Genomic DNA, 18,608 nt, shown 5'->3' with positions numbered 1-18,608 from the left:
GGGGTTGGTCACGGGCTGCCTCCTCCTCGTGCGACCTTTCTCTCCTCCCGCAGCGGACATTGGGGAGCTCCTGGAGGAGCTCATGGAGGAGATCACAAGCAAGCTGTCCGGGCCCGCCAAGGACTTCTATCAGAGGGAGTTTGATTTCTTTAACAAGATCACCAACGTGTCGGCCATCATCAAGTGAGTGGGCCGGGGCTCTGGAGGGAGGGTCCCCGCTTTGGGGCCCCGAGGGGGCTTCAGGCTTGTCAGCAACAGCGTGAAGGGCTGCCTGGGCTGTGGAGGGAGCCTGGACCTCGCAGGAAGCCCCCCCATCTCTAAAGTGAGAATGGCCCCCTGCTTCCTTCAGGTTTCTTGGAGACAGTTTATCTAGAAATAAGAGTCGTCCTAGTTTGTCCAAAGGATTAGTGTCCAAAAAAACCAAAAGCCCGGCTTGATAGTAGTTCAGGCCGGGAAGCTTGCCTGAGGGCCTTAGTGGACCACAAGGCCATCGCCAGACACCACTGTGAAGAGGCAGCTGTGGTGTTGTGGAGCCCTGCTGCCCTGGAGCAGCCCCCGGGGAAGGGTCAGTTGTCAGGGAGGAGCAGAGCTGAGCCCTGGATTGGGAGCATCCCGAGAGGAGACGGGACCGAGCACTTGGGGCTGGGCAGATCCGAGGAGGCTTCAGAAAGGAGGCGGTTCCTGAGAAGGGCCCTGCTAAATGCAGACATAGAGGCGGCCGGGTCTGGCGGGCCCCTAGGGAGCGTGGGCGAGAGGGGCACATGAGTGACGCTGGGGCGGCCCCTCCTCCTCCCTGGGCCTGAGCCGCTGTGTCTGCTCTCCTAGGCCTTTTCCCAAAGGTGACGAGCGGAAGAAAGCGTGTCTGAGAGCCCTGGCCGAGGTGAAGGTGCAGCCTTGTAAGGAGCCCCACGTCCCCCGGGGCTGTACGGGCACGTGGGCCCCCTCCCAACCGTCCTGCGTCCTGACATGCAAGCCCAGTGGCTGGGCAGCGGGGGCCGGGCTTCCCTCCTGGGCCTCCTCCTCCTCCTGGCGGCTCACATCGAAGGGCGCCCCCCCCCCCAAGGACTCTCTTCTAGAGGCAGTCCAGAAGGCCATCTAGGATGGACAGAACAAGAATAAGGAGATTGCTGACAAAGGGGCCGGGGGGGAGGCAGCGCTGGCAGGCTCTCCCCATCGGGGCTCTGGGGGCCCCGAGACGCTCTCAGACTGATGGGCTCCTTCCCATACTAGGTTGTTACCTCCCGAGTAACCCTGAGGCCATCGTGCTGGACATTGACTACAAGTCAGGAACCCCTATGCAAAGGTGGGGCCCCCCTTCCCACAGCCCAGGTTTGGGGTCCAGGAGGCCTGTGGGTGGCACGAGGGGCTCGGGGGAAGGCCTCTGTGAGCCCGACAGCCCTGAGCGGGCCCTCATGTGCCTGTCCCTGGGCTTTGCAGCGCCGCGAAGGCCCCGTACCTGGCCAGGTTTAAGGTGAAGCATTGTGGCGTCCGCAGGCTCGAGAAGGAAGGTCAGTGCCGAGTCTCGCAGCTGGTCAAGCGGCTGCTCCTACCCCAGCCTGCGGCCAAGAACAAGGCCCCAGCCGGGGTGTGGGGCAGGGGGTGGGAGAGGACCTTCCGGAGGCCAGCAGCCAGTGGGACGGGCAGTGGTCACCCCAGGGTGGCCCATCCTCTGGCTCCTGCTTGGACACTCGAGCCCCCTCTGGCAGGCCCTTTGTGGGATTGAGGGTCGTGGGGTTTGGCCGGAAGGAACCTTCCAGGCTTGTGTTTAGCAGCCACAGGTATACACTGATGGCAGCACCTGGCACCAGGCTGACAAAGCAGCCTCTGCCCTTGGGCCTGCCAAAGCTCCCCCTCCCCAGCCAGAGGCAGCACTCACGTGCTCATCAGCTCCGTGTGGCCCCACGGTGGCCCAGGAGCTCCCCGGATTCTGGGCTCCCAGACCTCAGGGTCCGGCCTTCATGCCCCCACAGGGATGCAGTGTCACATGCGCTACAACAGCTCCAACGCAGAGGAAGGAGAAAAGGAAGAAGCAGAAAGGGGGGCAGAGGAGGACGAGGATGAGGGAGACGGAGAAGAGGGAGAAGCAGGCGAGAACATTTCTTGGCGGTCCGCCATCTTTAAAGTGGGCGATGACTGTAGACAGGTACGTGGGGGAGCCCCAGCCTCGGGTCCGCTGAGGCCTGCTACCCAGGCCTGGTCCTCTCTCCCTGCCCCCTTCTGGGTCTTAGCCCTGTCTCTGAGTGCTTGGGGGGACCTCGGGGTCAGAGGTGAATCTCCCAGCTTGGCCAGACTAGCTAGACAGGCTGGGCCATTGGATGGGCTGTGAGCCCCTTTGAAGGCCAGGGCAGTCATTACCCTGTGGTGATGTGCCTGGGAGTGACGCTCCTGCCCTCGGCCCTTCCAGGACATGCTGGCTCTCCAGATCATCGCCCTCTTCAAGAACATCTTCCAGCTGGTGGGCCTGGATCTCTTTGTGTTTCCCTACAGGGTGGTGGCCACTGCTCCGGGGGTAAGTCCAGCCGTCCATTTGGCCTGAGGGGGTCAGCCCTGAGCCTTGGGATGGAACGTGGCTGGGATCAGGCTAGGTTAGAAGCCTCATTGTGTGCCCAGGCACTAGGAGTTGGTGTGAGAGGGAGATGCCCCCCTGCTCTGCCCAAGGCCAGACTCAGACTCATCCCCCTGGGGATACGTATGAGCTTGGGCAGGCTGCCAGAGCTAGATCTGGGGCTGCCTTGGGAGGTGGTGAGTGCTCCATCCCAGAGGGCTTCCCTCATGTCAGAGGAGACGTGTGCTCACGCCCAGTTTGGATGTCCCCCAAAATGAGGTTCGTGTCCAGTTTCCTGAAGCACTCACTAAAAGGACAGTACACGTGTCTGCTTGGAAGCTCCTGGGCCTGCGTGGCCCCCTCTCCTTCCCAGACTCATGCTGGCTCTCCCTTGGTCCTCAGTGCGGAGTGATTGAGTGCATCCCCGAGTGCACCTCTCGAGACCAGCTGGGCCGGCAGACCGACTTCGGCATGTACGACTACTTCACCCGGCAGTACGGAGATGAGTCCACTCTTGCCTTCCAGCAGGTGATGTAACTTGGAGCCCTGGGCTGGCTGCCTTCTCTCCCTCCTCCCTAACGGTCGTCTCTGTACTAATGACCCTCAGATCTGTCCTGACCCCCTGCGGGCCACCCAGCTCACATCTCCAGGGCCTCCATCATCTCCCACTGGATGTCCGGGATGTCTGAGCTTTTCCCCAAGCCCTCCCCTCACCTCATCTTCCTTTTTACAGTCATGGCGAAGACCTTCTTCCCACTCCCTTGGACTCCCAATCCAGTAGTTGTCCCAAACTCCTCATTGTCTCTCACTCCCCATATCCAATATGGAGCCAAGACCTGTCGCCAGTCTTCCCTTTGTATCAGCTGTTGAATACACCTCCTCCCTGCCTCTGACCCTGCCCCAACCAGGGTGCTGGCCCTCCTCCCCTTGCCCCATCTTCTCTCTTATGGTCAGGGCCAAGACCTTCCTCCCAGGCCCTCGGGCTTCCATCCTAGGATGACTCCTCATCATCTCTCATTCCCCATATCCAATATGGCGCCAAGGCCCATTGCCAATCTCTCCTTTGCAGCATCTCTTGAATACACCTCCTCCCTGCCTCTGACCCTGCCCCAACCAGGGTGCTGGCCCTCCTCCCCTTGCCCCATCTTCTCTCTTATGGTCAGGGCCAAGACCTTCCTCCCAGGCCCTCGGGCTTCCATCCTAGGATGACTCCTCATCATCTCTCATTCCCCATATCCAATATGGCGCCAAGGCCCATTGCCAATCTCTCCTTTGCAGCATCTCTTGAATACACCTCCTCCCTGCCTCTGACCCTGCCCCAACCAGGGTGCTGGCCCTCCTCCCCTTGCCCCATCTTCTCTCTTATGGTCAGGGCCAAGACCTTCCTCCCAGGCCCTCGGGCTTCCAACCTAGGATGACTTCTCATCATCTCTCATTCCCCATATCCAATATGGCGCCAAGGCCCATCGCCAATCTCTCCTTTGCAGCATCTCTTGAATACACCTCCTCCCTGCCTCTGACCCTGCCCCAACCAGGGTGCTGGCCCTCCTCCCCTTGCCCCATCTTCTCTCTTATGGTCAGGGCCAAGACCTTCCTCCCAGGCCCTCGGGCTTCCAACCTAGGATGACTTCTCATCATCTCTCATTCCCCATATCCAATATGGCGCCAAGGCCCATCGCCAATCTCTCCTTTGCAGCATCTCTTGAATACACCTCCTCCCTGCCTCTAACCCTACCCCTACCCACACCTCATTGCTATCCCCTGCTGGGGGTCCTCCTGCCCCATCTCTCCCCACTCCAATTCATCCTCTACTCAGCCACCAAAGGGATCTTCCTTAAATAAATGTCTGACCCTATCACTTCCCCCTTCTCAGTAAACCCAGCATCCCTCTGTCACCTCCAGGATGGAATACACAGCACTCTGCTTGGCCTTCAAGCCCTTCAGGCCAGAACGAGCCGCCTCCTCCCATCTCACTCGTCAACAAGTCCATCTCCCATCTCTGAGCATTCTTCTGGCTGCCTCCGGCCTGAGGTTCTCACCCTCCTTCCCTCCCGTCCCCTCCCAGCTCTTCTGGCTTCCTTTGAGTACCAGCTAGAGCCCGTGTCTTCCCTCTGAGATGCCCTCCTGTGTGTTGTTGTCCGGTCGTGTCCGGCCTTTGTGACCTCATAGGCCATAGCACCCCAGGTCCTTCTCCTCTCCGCTCTGTCCTGAAGTCTGTCCATGCTCGTTGCCTCTATCTTGGCCTCGGCTGTCGGTCCTTCCCTACATCGGGGGCTTCTCCAGCGAATCACGGCTTCTCGTGATGTGGCCAGAGTATGGAAGCTTTAATGTCAGTCCTGCTCCTTCCCGGGAATGATTGGAATTCATTCTTTCCATATTGGTCAGTTTGATGTCCTCGCTGTCCGAGGGACTCTCCACGGTCTTCTCCAGGACCACAGTTCCAGGGCCGGCCCTGGGGCGCTCCGCTTTCCTTGTAGTTCCTCTCTCCCAGCCATCATGGCTGCCGGAAAAGCCAAGCCTGACCGTGGACCCTTGGCGTGGGCTGCGTCTGCTCCTTTGCCCTCCATGACCCTTGGATGGTTTCCTTGGGAGGCGGGTCAGAGGCCTCTGGGAGGACTCGGCCCTTGGTGTGATCCTCACAGCGGGAGGCTTGAAGCAGATGTTTTCTGGGGCTCCCTGGCTCTCTCCATAATCCGGCGAGGGGTGGCGAGGGGTCCCTCGTTCCTCTGCCTCTCCCTGCACCAGCCTGGTCCACAATCTGCTGAAGCTGAGCTTACTGGCATGTGAGACAGGCCCTGCTTTAGGACTGGCACTCACCTGATCGTTCCCAGCCTGGGGCCACCGCCGAGCTTCCCAGGTCTGCTGGCACAGAGGGCAGCTGTTGAGAGCTGCCTCAGTGGGCATTCGGTCACCCCCGCTAGCCTTGTTAGCCAAGCTTCCGGGGCTCCGGGCTGCCTGGCCCGCGGTCAGCAAGCGCAGCCTTGTGGTGGCCGGCGATGGCGAGTCTTTCCTGCGTGGTTCTCGGGTATGATCTAGCCACTCGTTCGTCTTTTCTGCTTCTGGTAAATCCCTGCCATTTTTGCCTGGCCGCGGGTCTCACTTTCATCGAGTTTCCCGAGCCCTTGATCCAGGAGGGGCCCTGAGGTGCCCCCGTGCCAACCTTGTCAGCCCAGAGCGACTCGTTTCCGTGTGGTCTCCCCCGTTAGCCCCTTGAGGGCACAGGCCGTGGTTGTGCCTGCCTGCCTGCCTTCTTCTCTTACCCAGTGCCTGGCACACGGTCCGACAGTGCGCCCAGCCCTGTGTGACCGGGCACGAATCACAGCAGCCTGAGGGCCCCAGACAGCCGGTCAGAAGCTTCCCCGGGTGGAGCGCTCCGGCTTCACACCAGAATAAAGTGGGATTCTGAGAGGCTCCTCTCGGGGCCTTCCTCCAGACCAGGCGAGGAGACTGGGCTCTTCTCCACCCTCCGTCCTTCCCCCCGGAGCCCGGAAGGGGCACAAGGGGACAGATGGCTCATAGGGATAAGCTGGAACAAAGAAGGGCCAGGCACGGGGCCCCACACCCGCATGGCCTGGGGTCCAGGCTCCGGGCTCAGGAGCTCCCCCACCCTTCTCTCGATCCTGACCTGAGAGGCTCTGTTGGTCCCATAGCTCAGGAAATAGAGGCCGGAGCGGACATCCTGGGGGGCACCAGAGTAGCCTCCTTATTGGGGGAGGGAGGGAGCAGCCACCGAGCGCCGAGTGGGTGCCAGGCCCAGCGCTAGGGAGAAAAGGGCCCTTCTCGGCCCCGCCCTGCAGATGGAGAGCCAGAGGGGATGGGATTTGCCCGGGCTCTGAGGCCAGATCCGTCCCCAGACCTGTGCTGTGCGCCCTGGGCCATGGCACTGCCCTCAGAGGCCTTGGAGCAGCGCTATTTGTGACTGTGAAAAAGTGGGAACAGGCCAGGTGTCTGGGAGCCTCCGGGGTCTCTGAGTAACAGACGTGGGATGGCCGGGCCGACGAGTCGTTGAAAGGCCTCCTGTGGGGTCCCTGGAAACAGAAAACAGCCCCGGAGCAGGGCCACCTCCTGACAGGGATGCCCGGGCAGTCTGGGGGCGGGGGGGGGGGCAGCTGGCGGCTCCAGCTCCTAGGAGGCCCCTTGTTGTTTGATTGACACCCAAATGGGCCCCCGCAGAGTCAAGAAGACAGCTGCTGGGGCAGTGGATTCTGGGAGGCCCCGGTCACTGCCTCGTAGCCTCTCCGCAAGGGCTCCAGGGGGAGGCAGGGCAGGGGGACGGCGTGAGCCAGAGGGGGCTCCTGCGGCTTCACCCCCTTCACATCCTTCCATCAAAACAACCCCGACCGAGCACCCCATGTCCCCCAGGGGAGCTCGGGGAGGATCTCGGAGGCCATCCTGGCAGAGGTGGCTTCTCAGGAGGCCATGAGAGCAGCAGCATGACCTGGGCCTTCAGAGCCCCGGCTAGCCCTGGCCGGGAGCCTGTGACCAAGTGCTTTCTTCCCCCATGCAGGCCCGCTATAACTTCATCCGCAGCATGGCGGCCTACAGCCTCCTCCTGTTCCTGCTGCAGATCAAAGACCGCCACAATGGGAACATCATGCTGGACAAGAAGGGGCACATCATCCACATCGGTCAGTGGGGGGAGGGGGGATCAACTGCCCCCGACCCCATGATTTCTGGGGATCCTCCCAGGCCCCAGGCAGGCGGCCGAGGAAACGGAGGGGATGTGACTTGCCCAGGGTCGCCCGGTTAGGAAGGTCTGGGGCCGGAGTGGAACTCAGGGTCGGCATCAGGGAGTGTCCGCCCCGGGGTGGGAGCGCTGCCTCCCGGGATCCCCCCAAAAGCCGGCCTTCCTGCTGCCCTTCCCAGACTTCGGCTTCATGTTCGAGAGCTCCCCCGGCGGCAATCTGGGCTGGGAGCCGGACATCAAGCTCACCGACGAGATGGTGATGATCATGGGCGGGAAGATGGAGGCCACCCCTTTCAAGTGGTTCATGGAGATGTGTGTCCGCGGCTACCTGGCCGTCAGGTGAGGCCGGCTCACGGGGGCCCGAGGAGGGCGGCGTGGGCTGGCCCGGCTAGCCGAGGTGGACGAGAGCCGGCTCGAGTGCCCTGAGGGGAGACGGGCCGGCCTGGCCCCTCCGAGGCCCTCGAGCCCTTCCGGTCGGCTGTCCCCGCAGGCCCTACATGGACGCCGTGGTCTCCTTGGTGACCCTGATGCTGGACACTGGGCTGCCCTGCTTCCGAGGACAGACAATCAAGCTGCTCAAGTGAGTTGTGGCCGGGCTCCAGTTCGTCCCGATGACCCTTCTCTGCACGGCTGCCCCCAGAGCCCTGGGCTGGCTGGGGAGACAGGCGGGCCCTGCTCCCCTTGGGGGCGTAGGGCCCCGGCAGGTCTGGGTCCGTCCTTCCCTCCTGCCTTCGGAGGCCTGGTCGTTCCCCAGGAGGAAGACTCCCCCGCAGCTTCCCACCCGGCCCAGGGAGGGCATTGGGCCACGCGGCCTGTGAACGTGGACGCCTGAGGCCCAAAGCCTGTCCCTGAGGTCTTCGCGTGGAGGCCCCCCTTTTCTAGCAAGGTCCCAAGAGGGAGGGGCTGGCCTGAGGCCTGCAGGGGAAGGTCGGCCCTAGAAGGCAGCATTTTGCTCTCCGTGGTGGAGCTTCACCAGGAAAGGACTCCAGTGGGGTTGGGACTGCGGTGCCCACCCGTGGGCGTCCCCTCCTGTGGGCTTGGGTCCTCCCCAGAGAACCCCAAAAGGCCCCTGCGGGTGGGGGAGTAAGGAGATAGAAGGGAGCAGCTCTTCAGGCACCCAGAAAGAACCAGGAGACCCGGAGGGGGAAGGATCATGGGAGGCAGGCTTGGGTTAGAGGTGTGGACACCTGGGGAGTGGGGGCTCCCCGCTGCGGGAGGACCCCTTGTCAGGCTCTAGAGAGTGTATCCTGGTGCCGAAGCTTCGGCCTGGAAGTCCCCTCCCCGAGTGGGTGCTTCCCCATCGGCCCCACCAGGAACACTGTGGGCGTCGCCTTTGGCCCAGACCGGGGGGGGGGGGGGGGGGGGGGCTGTCCGGATGAAGGGCGAGCGCCCATTTCTCCCCTCTGGCCTCCAGGCACAGGTTCTGCCCCAACATGACGGAGCGGGAGGCGGCCAACTTCATCCTGAAGGTCATTCAGAACTGCTTCCTCAGTAACAGGTCAGCCTCCTGCCCTGCTCCCGCCCTCGCCCCCGCACCCTGGCCGCCATGGTGGGCAGTGGAGGGGCTCTGGGGCCTCACAAGCAGCCCCCTGCGTGGCCACCTCCAGGCCGGCTTCCCTGATTGTAAAGGAGAGCCTCGGCCCCCGGAAGCCCCTGCCCCCGGCTTCTCCAGCCCCTTGCCTGGCTCCCAGTGCTCCTAGGGGCTCCTTGGGCACACGTGGCCACCCGGTCAGTCAGCTTGCAGAGGCCGGAGGCCCGATGGAGGCCTCCTCCTTGGCCCACTCACACGCGACCGTGTCAGGATTCCATCCCCAAGTCACAGCCTCTTTGGAGACAGCGAGGCCAGGCTGGCACTTTCGGGAATGGCTCTTGGGAGAAGAGGCCGGCATCAGGGGCGCAATGCGAGGCGGCCCTGCTGGTGCCTCTTCCCCAGGCTCGCCGTCCCCGGTCGGTTTCGCTGGCTCCTTCTCTGGCCTGCCCACACGGCCTCGCGCACTTGCTCCTGCCTGGAGGGTCTGGCCTCCCGGCCCCTCTCCCAGTCTCCTTCCCTGGCCAGAGACCTCCATCGGGCCAGTGGGCCCGGGCTTAGAGGGCCTTGGGGCGGCTCTCATCCCCAAACACAGCTCCTTTGGGAGGAACACTGGATCTGCCACTTGGGAGCCTCGGGTGCCTCCACTGTCTCCGAGGACGGGATCGAGGACTGTTCAGAGGCCTGGCACTGGGCCTGGAGTCAGGAAGGCTTCGAATCCTTCCCAGCCGAGGGCCCTGGGAAGGCGCAAGGCCCCCATCCATACACGAGGGAGCCCAGCGGCGCCTGCCTTCCTCGCGGAGCCTTTGTGAAGATAAAACACGGCCACGTGTGCCCAGAGCTGAGCAAAGCCAAGCCTAAGCCCCTTCGGAGGGGCTGGTTTATGGCGTCCGACTCGATGAAGACGGGGAAGCGTCCCGCCTGGGCGGGGGACGGCTAGGAGAAGATCAGGGCTGGAGAGGCTTCGGGAGGGAGGAGACCAAGTCACAGAGTATCCAGGAGAGGGAAGGGAAATCTCGGGCCTTATTCCCAAAACAGACCTTCCCTCTCATTGCTCCCACTTCTTCCGGGGGGGCCTCTGTCCTCCCCGAGGGCCCTTTGACGCCCGTCCGGACCTCGAAATCACCCCATAGCCCTTGGCAGCAGGGACCACAGGAAGAGCCTTGGCCACGGGGAGGGGGCAGTCTGGGGCAGCGTCCGAGGCGTGGACCGGGAGGGCCTCGAGGCCCAGAATGCTGCACAGCTTCCTAGAAGAAACCTCTTCTTCCTCCAAGAGTTTGGCCTGTCCTTCCAAGCAGGAAGCACCAAATGGAGGAAGGCCCGGCTCCTCTGCACTGCCAAATGGTCACTCGCCCTCGAGAGCAATCTTTCACGTGGCTTTGGGCCAGGAAGTGTCAGTCTGTAAAGATCATTTCTTTATTTGTTTATTGGCTTGCATCCCTTGTTGCTAGATCCTGGCACTTACCAGGTGTTTTCCATTTTATTTTTTAACCCTCACCTTCGGTCTTAGGATCAATCCTGTGTATTGGCTCCAAGGCAGAAGCGTGGTAAGGGCTGGGCCATGGGGGCCAAGTGACTTGCCCAGGGTCACCCAGCTGGGAAGTGGCTGAGGCCAGATTTGAACCCAGGACCTCCGTCTCTAGGCCTGGCTCTCCCTCCACTGAGCCACCCAGCTGCCCCCTCAGTTTGTAAATGTTAAAAATTGTTGATAACCATTCCGGGTGGCTTCCTTTAGGTGCTCGGGCTTCACTAGGATGCCCAAAGGTCCCTGCCACAAAAAGCACTACGATCTCTGTTAGGGAACTGAGCTGAAACAGGCAGCACGCATGCCCAGGCAGTCGGGCCAGAAAAGCAGGACCAGAGCCGGCTGGGTCACCGTCAGGAAATGGCAGGCTGCCCTCCCTGACCCCAAGCTCCCATGCGAGCCGCAGCGGCCCATCTCCCCCCTCCAGCTCCCACCTCCAAGGACATGTACAGCGGCTTGGCGGAAGGGCCCCCCTCCAGGAGGACGTACATCACGCCCCTGCCCGGTGGAGGTCCCACTGGGCGGTCACGGGGCATCTCGAGTGTCGAGGTGCTGAGCAGGTTGAAGTTGAGGCTGATCCCATCGGAAGCCCCCTGAACAAGGACAAAAGAGATGAGAAATGCGTTGGGGGAATGTGTGCGGCGGGCGTCTGCGCAGGGTGCTGCAGCCGTGGCCTCACAGGCAGCAGGCAGGGAGGATGGAGAAGGAGGGCCGAGGAGAGAGCAGACGACAGCCAGCAGGACACGAGAAAGAAATGAATGCTGGCTGTCCGCCATCAAGCTCTGGGACAGCAGCGCTGGGGTCGGAAAGGGCGTCCAAATGAGGAAAGCCTTTGGGGGGTTTTCCTCCCCTTTCTTGTGTTTATCCCAGCGCCTGGCACACAGTAGGCACTTAGCACATGCTAGCCGGCTGGCTGAATTTGGGCCGTGCCAAGCTTGAGATGAGGGTGAGATGGCTTCATGGGCTCCCCTCCCACTTCCCGACGTCTCTGCTCCCAGGGCCTTCTCTAGGACAAGCAGGAAAGCCTGTGTCGGGGCTAGACTCCCGTCCCTGCTCCTGCCTGTCCTGAGGCTGGCTTCCTGGGCCTAAAAACGCTGTGCCAACCCTGGAGGTCCAGTAGTCGAATCACAGACCTCCCTTCAAGCACGGATGCTCTGGCTGCACTCACTCCTCAGCAGTTAGCAGGCTCCCCCCTCTGCCAGCCAGCCGTGTCCAAAAGACCCCAGTCCTCCACCCCAAATGGACACTCCCTTACCCCCTTCTTGGTGAACCAGCTCAACTCCCCATTATTCTCCGTTCTCTGAGGCTCCATGCAGAAGATGGCGGCACCTGGACTGTTTCTTAAAGGGACATCTGTGGTGTCTCTGTGACATAAAATTGGGGTGCTTGGCCAAAATGAGGTGAGAGCTAGAACATGAGTGAGGAGCAGGGAGTGATATCCAGGAAGGCTGGCAGGATGGCACGGGGCTGAACCCAGGAGTTTCTGCTGTATCCTAGAGGCAGTAAAGGGGCAGCTAGGTGGCACCAGAGTGCACAGAACAGGGGCCTGGGGTTAGGCAGCCCCAGTGTCCTGAGTTACTAGCCAGGTGACTCTTGGTAAGTCCACTTGCCTCAGTTTCCTCATCTGTAAAATGAGCTGGAGAAGGAAATGGCCAGCCCCTCCAGTATCTCTGCCAAGAAAAACCCAAATGGAGTCACAGAGTCAGAGACAATTGAAAAAGAGACTTGAACAGCAACAGAGGCACTGCAGAGCTCCTGGAGTTGGTTGAGTCATGGAGTGGCCTGCTCAGAAGGTACTTGAGGATGGTCCTTTTAGTAGCATTGTCTAGGATGGACTGGAATGATGAGAGATTCAAGGCAGGGAGACCAAAGATGTCAGAGGTGAGGTCCAAGCAAAGGTGGTCGCTGTGAATGGACAGAGAGACGTTGGAAAGATAGAATGGCAAGAACTGGCCATTAATGGGATGGAGAAGGCCACTGGAAGGAGCTGGCACCTTCCCTGGAAAGAGGGAAAAGATGAGATCACTCTGACCGGTTGAGTTGAAGAGGTCTCTGGGACATGGCCAGGTTGAGATGTCCAACTGGTAGTTAGAGATGATAGACTGGAGGTTAGGAGAGAGACTAAGGGTGGATCTGTGCATCCATGAGTCATCTGCATAGAGGAGAGCCCAAGAGAGAGCCTGGGAGCCACCCACAGTTAGGGAGCAAGATGGGGATGGCGAGCCAGCTAAGGAGACCGAGAAGAGAGGAAGAACAGACATGAAAACCCTGAGAAGAGAGTCTCCGGAAGGAAGTGGTTAGTGGCATCAAATGCAGCAGGAAGATTGAAGAGTGGGCGCTGAGCAAAGACTCGCTCCCTTTCCTGATCCACAGGGTCTTCACCCTCCCGGTGACTTCTTACAGAGTGGCCCAGAGTGCTGAGGCTTCAAAAAAACAGACTCTCCGACCACAGTGGTGTCACCTGACATGGCCCAGACCCTTTGACACCTCCATGATCGGTTCAATGATTCCTCTCCTCGGTTTTGACTGCCCCAGTGCCCACAGCAACTGTTCAGACCTTCTTCTCTCCCTCACCCTGGGGCCATCCCGTCATTCTTATTCTTCCCTCTGGACGGGGCCCTTTTCCTGGCCAAAACTGACCCCTACCCAGCCCTTGCTCCCACCCTTCCATCTTTCCAGCACATGCCCAGTCGTCTCTTAATTCATCGCCCTCCACGTCCCACGTCCTCCACAGGCCAGCCTCGTGGGGCTACGAGGAGAGAACCCCGGGGCAAGGAAAGGTTTTTGTCTCTCTCCCTGTCTGCACGGGTGACTGGCACGCAGTCAGTGCCTCGTAGCTGCCTGCTGATTGAGAGCAGAGCATCTGGGGCCAGGGAGAAAGGCCGTTTGTGGCGATGGCGGCTCCGAGGTCAGGCAAGCAGAGAGGCAGAGCCTGGGGTCCCCCCGGAGGGCGTGGGGGCCAAGCACCTGGTCAGGCCTGGCCTGGTGCTGACCATTTGTGTGCTCTCGGCCAGCCTCGGCCTCTAAAACCTCTGAGGGGCCGCTCTAGCTGACCTTTTGGGTCCCTTTCAGGCAGTCAGCTAAGCCAATTAAGTACCTCCTCGGTGCTAAGCGCTGAGAAGGCAAAGAGCGTCCCTGCCCTCAAGGAGCTTCCAGCCTAATGGGGGAAGACAACGTGCCAGCCAATATGGACAAAGCTTGCTCTGTGCAGGATGGATAGGAAATGATGAATGGGGGAAGGCACTGGAATTAAGGGGCTTCCCGGAGGAGGTGGGATTTTAGTTGGGGCCTGAGGAAGCTGGGGAGGCCCATAGAGCAGAGGAGGGAGGCCGGGTCACTGGTCAGGAGCAAGGAGGCCCAGGGGCCCAAGCCTGGCCCCTGGTGCCGTAGAAGCCACTTCCTCATAGTGCGTGAGTCTGGGAGGAGAAGATGGAACCCGGAGCGAGGCCCGGGAGCACAGCCTGGCAGCCCACTGACTCCGGCCTTCAGTGCCCCCAGCCAGGACCCCCGGGCGAGCCTAACCGGGCCCTGCTGCTTTCCAATACTCAATCAGATTCAGGTGGTATTTCCTGGCCTTCAGGGTCCCCAGGGCCTGGAGGGAGCCTGGAGGTGTTACAGGCTTCCTTCGGGCTCTCACCCTCTGGGCTGTCCGACCCTGTGCCTTCCCGTGACTGTGCTCCAGGTTTTAAGTGTCTCCCCTGCCTGGGGAAGGCCTGCTCAGCCTTCACGGCCAACTCCAGGCCCACCACCTCCAGGAAGCCTGCCCTCATGCCTTGATCCTTGGGTGTCCCCGTGCCGGGGGGCTCCGTGGGGGCCCTTTGTCTCCTCGCTTCCTCTCTGACCTCTGCCCTCTCCCTTCCTTGCAGGAGCCGGACGTACGACATGATCCAGTACTATCAGAACGACATCCCGTACTGAGGCCCCCGCGGGCTGGGGGCTTCTGGGGCACCCACACCGCATCCAAGTCTTGTCATGTGCAATCGCAGCCCCGGCTCGGCTCTAGTCTGTGATGCGCGGGCGGGGGTGGGCAGGGGGGTGCGTGCGTGTGTGTGCGTGTGTGTGCGTGTGTGTGTGTGTGTGTGTGAGCCAGCGAGCGTGAGAGTGACCCTTCCCCGAGCCTGAGCCGAGCCCTGCTCCATCAGTGTCCCCTCGAGTGCCCGGCAGTCCGCTCTGGGCATCGGGGGATGCTGCGAGGTGGACCAATAATCAGCCGGGGCGCCGCTGCCCGGGCACAGGTGCCCTCGCCGTCCTGCGTACAGGAGAAGGCCGTCTCCTGTGTGTAAAGTAAAAATCAGTATGGAAGATGTGTGGAATCTACCAGAAATAATAAAAGAACCAAAATGGAGTGTGTTGGTGCGTCAGCAGAGAGCAGGGGCCAGGCGGGTGGGGGAATGGCCTGCCCAGGGTCACCCGTGTCCAGGCCCGGCGCTCAGGCTCCCGCTCGTGTACGCCTCGCCCCTAGAACACTCTTCCGCCCAGCGGCCTCCCCACAATCCCCTGCTTCTAGTGCCTCCCTCCCCGAGACACCCGTCTGTCTCCCCGTCAGCCAGAGGGCCCTCGAGGCCAGGGACCGTGTCCGGGCCCGGCACTGGCTGGCGGAGGGCAGACCCGTGAGCAGGAGCCGCCGGCCGTAGCTCGGACCCCGGCAGGAGCCTGCGGAGCTTTCTGGCCGGGCCTGACACCCGGGCAAGGCAGCCGCTGTGCACCCTCAGCCAGGCAAGGGAGCGATCCGAGAGCCGGCGGGGCCCCAGCCCGAGCTACCTCGGAGACCCGGCGCAGTCCAGACACCCTTCCCAGAAGCAGCGGGTAGCCGGCCCTAACAGTGCGGTCAGGAAGCCGCTGGGGAGAAGGAAGAAACGGACAAGTGGCCCGGGAAGAGCCACTGCGGGGGGAGAGCAAGACCCCACCTTGGAAGAAGAGAATCACCGCGAAACCTTGAAGAAAACCGTCTAGGAACGAGTTTAACTTGAATCCCGGCAAGACCTACAACCAGCGTAGAGAGCCGGGCTCTGGCCTCAGACCCTTCCTTGCGGGGGGATCCTGGGCGAGTCCCTTCACCCCCACAGCCCAGCCCTCAGTGCTCCTCTGTCGGGCTCACGATCAATACTTGGCATCAGTCCTGAGGCAGGAGGTAAGGGTTGAAAAACAGAATCACGGGACTAGCTGGAGGAGGGGGCCAGGTTAGGAAGGGCTTTGAATGCCAAACCACATTTTGTATTTGATCCTGGAGGAACAGAGAGCCACGGAGTTAGCAAGGAGAGCAGGTAGCTAATTAACCTGCATGTTAGAAATCTCTTGGGAGCAGCTGGGTGGCTCAGTGGATGGAGAGCCAGGCCCAGAGATAGGAGGTCCTGGGTTCAAATCTGGCCTCAGACACTTCCCAGCTGGGTGACCCTGGGCAAGTCACTTGACCCCCATGGCCTAGCCCTGACCACTCTTCTGCCTTGGAGCCAATACACAGTATTGACTCCAAGACGGAAGGTAAGGATTTAAAAAAAAAAGGAAAGAAATCTTTCTTTGGTGGCTGAGGGGAGCAGAGTCTGGAGGGGGAGAGCCCTGAGGCAGGTTGACACACCCCCACCCCCTCCTCAGCTACTGCAATAATAGTCCAAGTGTGAAGACATGAGGATCTGCAGGAGGGAGGGGACGCTAAATGACAGACATGCCATTTGGCCCCCATCCCTTCAGCCCTGCGTGAGTCCAGAGCAAGTCACTCAGTCCCAGATGCCTAGCCTTTGCTGCTCTCCTGCCTTGGAACCAGTAACTACTATTGATTCTAAGACAAAAGAATCCATTGATTATCTCCTAAGAGAAACCCCAAAATTAAAACTAGAAAAGGGATAGCAAAAATCTCGAGTTTTTAGGTTGGAGAAAAAATATTGCCAGCAGCAAGAGAGAATTCAAGTTCCAAAGAGCTACAGTCACACAAGACTTGGCAGCCACCACTATACATGAGCAGAGAACTAGGAATCCGATATTCCAGAAAGCGGAGCTTATGACCTTACAGCCAAAAATAACGTACTCAGAAAAACTGAGTATGGTCCTCCAGGAGAAAAGTAAAATCAAGGACTTCCAAGCATTCCTCACAAAAAGACCCTATCTGTGTGGAGATGGTGAAATAACAACCCTGGCGTCAACAGAAACACAAAGAAAACACAAGAGATGAATTGTAAAGGATTAAATAAGGATACATTTTATATTCTAAAGTGAAAGATGACTCCTCCATACTGTATGTCATTAGCAGTCATATAGGAAGTCGAATAAAACAGGACCAGGGAGTCGTTCTGATTTTCTTAAGAATGGAAAGGAGAAAGGGATACTATTCCTGTGGGGATGGAGATGGGACAGAAAAGTGGGGCACTTATCTTGCATAATGGGGGGCCACAAGCAGACAGACAGGATGGAGTGGGGTCATGGGTGACACTTGAATCTTGCTTTCATCTGAACTAGTCAAAGGGGAGAACACACGCCAAATACAACTTATTCGACAGGGAGACAGGAAGGCAAGGGGAGAGGAGGGCCAACAGCAGGATTCTTCCTGAGCAAAACAGATTCTAACAATGGAGGGTAGACTGTGAAGAGAGACTTTACACATGTAACAGCACAAAACTTCTTTCCATAATCATCCTTTCGTGAAAGAACTGGAACAAATAAAAGGGAAGGAATAAAGTGAGACAGCGTGTCTCCCTCCATCTGCAGTCAGAATCCATCCATTCTTTCTCTGGAGCTGGATGGTGTTTTCCATCATGAGTCCTTGGGGGATTTTCTTGGATCGCTATATTGTGAGGAATAGCTCAGGTCTTCAGAGATGTTCATTGCAGAGAATTGCTGTGACTGCACAATGTTCTGGTTCTGCTCACTTTGCTTCACATCAGTTCATGGAGGTCTTTCCAGGCTTTTTCTCAAATGATCCTTCTCATTTCTTACACCCTAATAGTATTCTATCACAATAATATACCATAACTTGTTCAACCATTCACCAGTTGGTGGACATCTCAGTTTCTAATTCTTTGCCACTACTGGAAGAGCTACTATCAATATTTTTGTACAAATAGGTCCTTTTCTCTTTTTAAAAAAATCTCTTTGGGATATAGACCTAATTGTGGTATGGCTGGATCAAAGGGTATACTCAGTTTTAAAGCCCTTTGGGCATAGTTCCAAATTGCTCTCCAGCACGGTTGGATCAGGTCACAACTCCACCAACAATGCATCAGTGTCCCAATTTTGCCACATCCCCTCCAGTATTTATTATTTCCCTTTTCTGACATATTAGCCAGTCAAAAAAAAAAAAAACATTTTCTAAGGAGGAAATCCAAGATATCAGTCAATAGGCAACATTTTCAAATGCCCCAAATTACTAATAAAATACAAATTAAAGCTACTTGGAGCTTCCACCTCGCATCCATCAAGGACTAAAGTTGACAAAAAAGGCAAGCAGCAAATACTGGAGGGGAAACAGGAAAACTATCACATTCATGCACTCTTCTTGGAGCAGGGAACAGATCTAGATGTTCTGGAAGGCAATTGGGGAAAAAAAATGCCCCAGAAGTGACTTACCTGTGCATATCCTTTAACCCAGTGATAGCACAACAAGATCCCAAAGAGGGCAAAGAAAGGAAAGGGGCCCATAGACACAAAAATATTTAGCAAAAATATTTTTTGTGGTGGCCAAGAACTGGAAGCTGAGGGCAGGGTGTACATCAACTGGGAAATGACTGAACAAATGATGGCTTACAGATGTAATGAATCATTACTGTCACATTAAAAAAATAATAAAAACACTAGTTCTAGAGTTAATAAGACCTCAGTGCTAATCTGGTCTCAGACACTTTACTAGTTGTATGACCCTGGGCAAGTCACTTAACCACGTTTGGAAAATGAGCTGGAAAAGGAAATGGCAAACTGTGCTAGTGTCTTTGCCAAGAAAACCCCAAATGAAGTCAGACACAACTGAGAAGATTGAAAACACAGTAAATGAGGCAGTCTGAGAAACCTGAAGAGACTTGTGTGGGCTGATGCGGAGTGAACAGAGCAGAACCAGAGAGAGTAACAATGGTAAGAAGGAGAACCGCTTTAAAGCCTCCAGAACTCTGGTCAATGCAGTGACTAAGCATGAATTCAGAGGCTGGTGGGGAAGATGGGGTGCAGAATGAGATAACCCACATAAAGCCCTTGTAGCTATAATTCAGGGCCAGTGTGAGAATTTGTCATATTGTGTATGGGTTCCAAGGCAGAAGAGGGGCAAGGGCTTCGGTGACTTGTCCAGGGCCACACAACTAAGAAGTGTCTGAGGCCAAATTTGAACCCAGGACCTTCCATCTCT

General features: G+C 58.5%; 1 protein-coding gene across 2 annotated transcripts in view; it reads left to right on the top strand.

Moving 5' to 3' along the window:
* Positions 1 to 14,630, top strand: part of PI4KA (phosphatidylinositol 4-kinase alpha) — a 114,548-nt gene extending 99,918 nt beyond the window's left edge. For both annotated transcript variants that reach the window (XM_056821355.1, XM_056821354.1), the window contains 12 exons: positions 54 to 183; positions 826 to 896; positions 1,231 to 1,303; positions 1,438 to 1,508; positions 1,971 to 2,143; positions 2,405 to 2,509; positions 2,948 to 3,073; positions 7,053 to 7,173; positions 7,412 to 7,571; positions 7,723 to 7,812; positions 8,647 to 8,730; positions 14,152 to 14,630. In XM_056821355.1, coding sequence (XP_056677333.1) covers positions 54 to 183; positions 826 to 896; positions 1,231 to 1,303; positions 1,438 to 1,508; positions 1,971 to 2,143; positions 2,405 to 2,509; positions 2,948 to 3,073; positions 7,053 to 7,173; positions 7,412 to 7,571; positions 7,723 to 7,812; positions 8,647 to 8,730; positions 14,152 to 14,203 — 1,256 coding nt within the window. In that variant the 3' untranslated portion in view covers positions 14,204 to 14,630. The remainder of the gene's footprint in view (positions 1 to 53; positions 184 to 825; positions 897 to 1,230; positions 1,304 to 1,437; positions 1,509 to 1,970; positions 2,144 to 2,404; positions 2,510 to 2,947; positions 3,074 to 7,052; positions 7,174 to 7,411; positions 7,572 to 7,722; positions 7,813 to 8,646; positions 8,731 to 14,151) is intronic.
* Positions 14,631 to 18,608: the final 3,978 nt, after the last annotated feature.

The sequence above is a fragment of the Monodelphis domestica genome, chromosome 3 (assembly GCF_027887165.1).
Source record: "Monodelphis domestica isolate mMonDom1 chromosome 3, mMonDom1.pri, whole genome shotgun sequence".
NCBI lineage: Eukaryota > Metazoa > Chordata > Mammalia > Didelphimorphia > Didelphidae > Monodelphis > Monodelphis domestica.
Note: the sequence above shows the minus strand (reverse complement) of the source record. Positions and strands in the feature narration are given on the sequence as shown.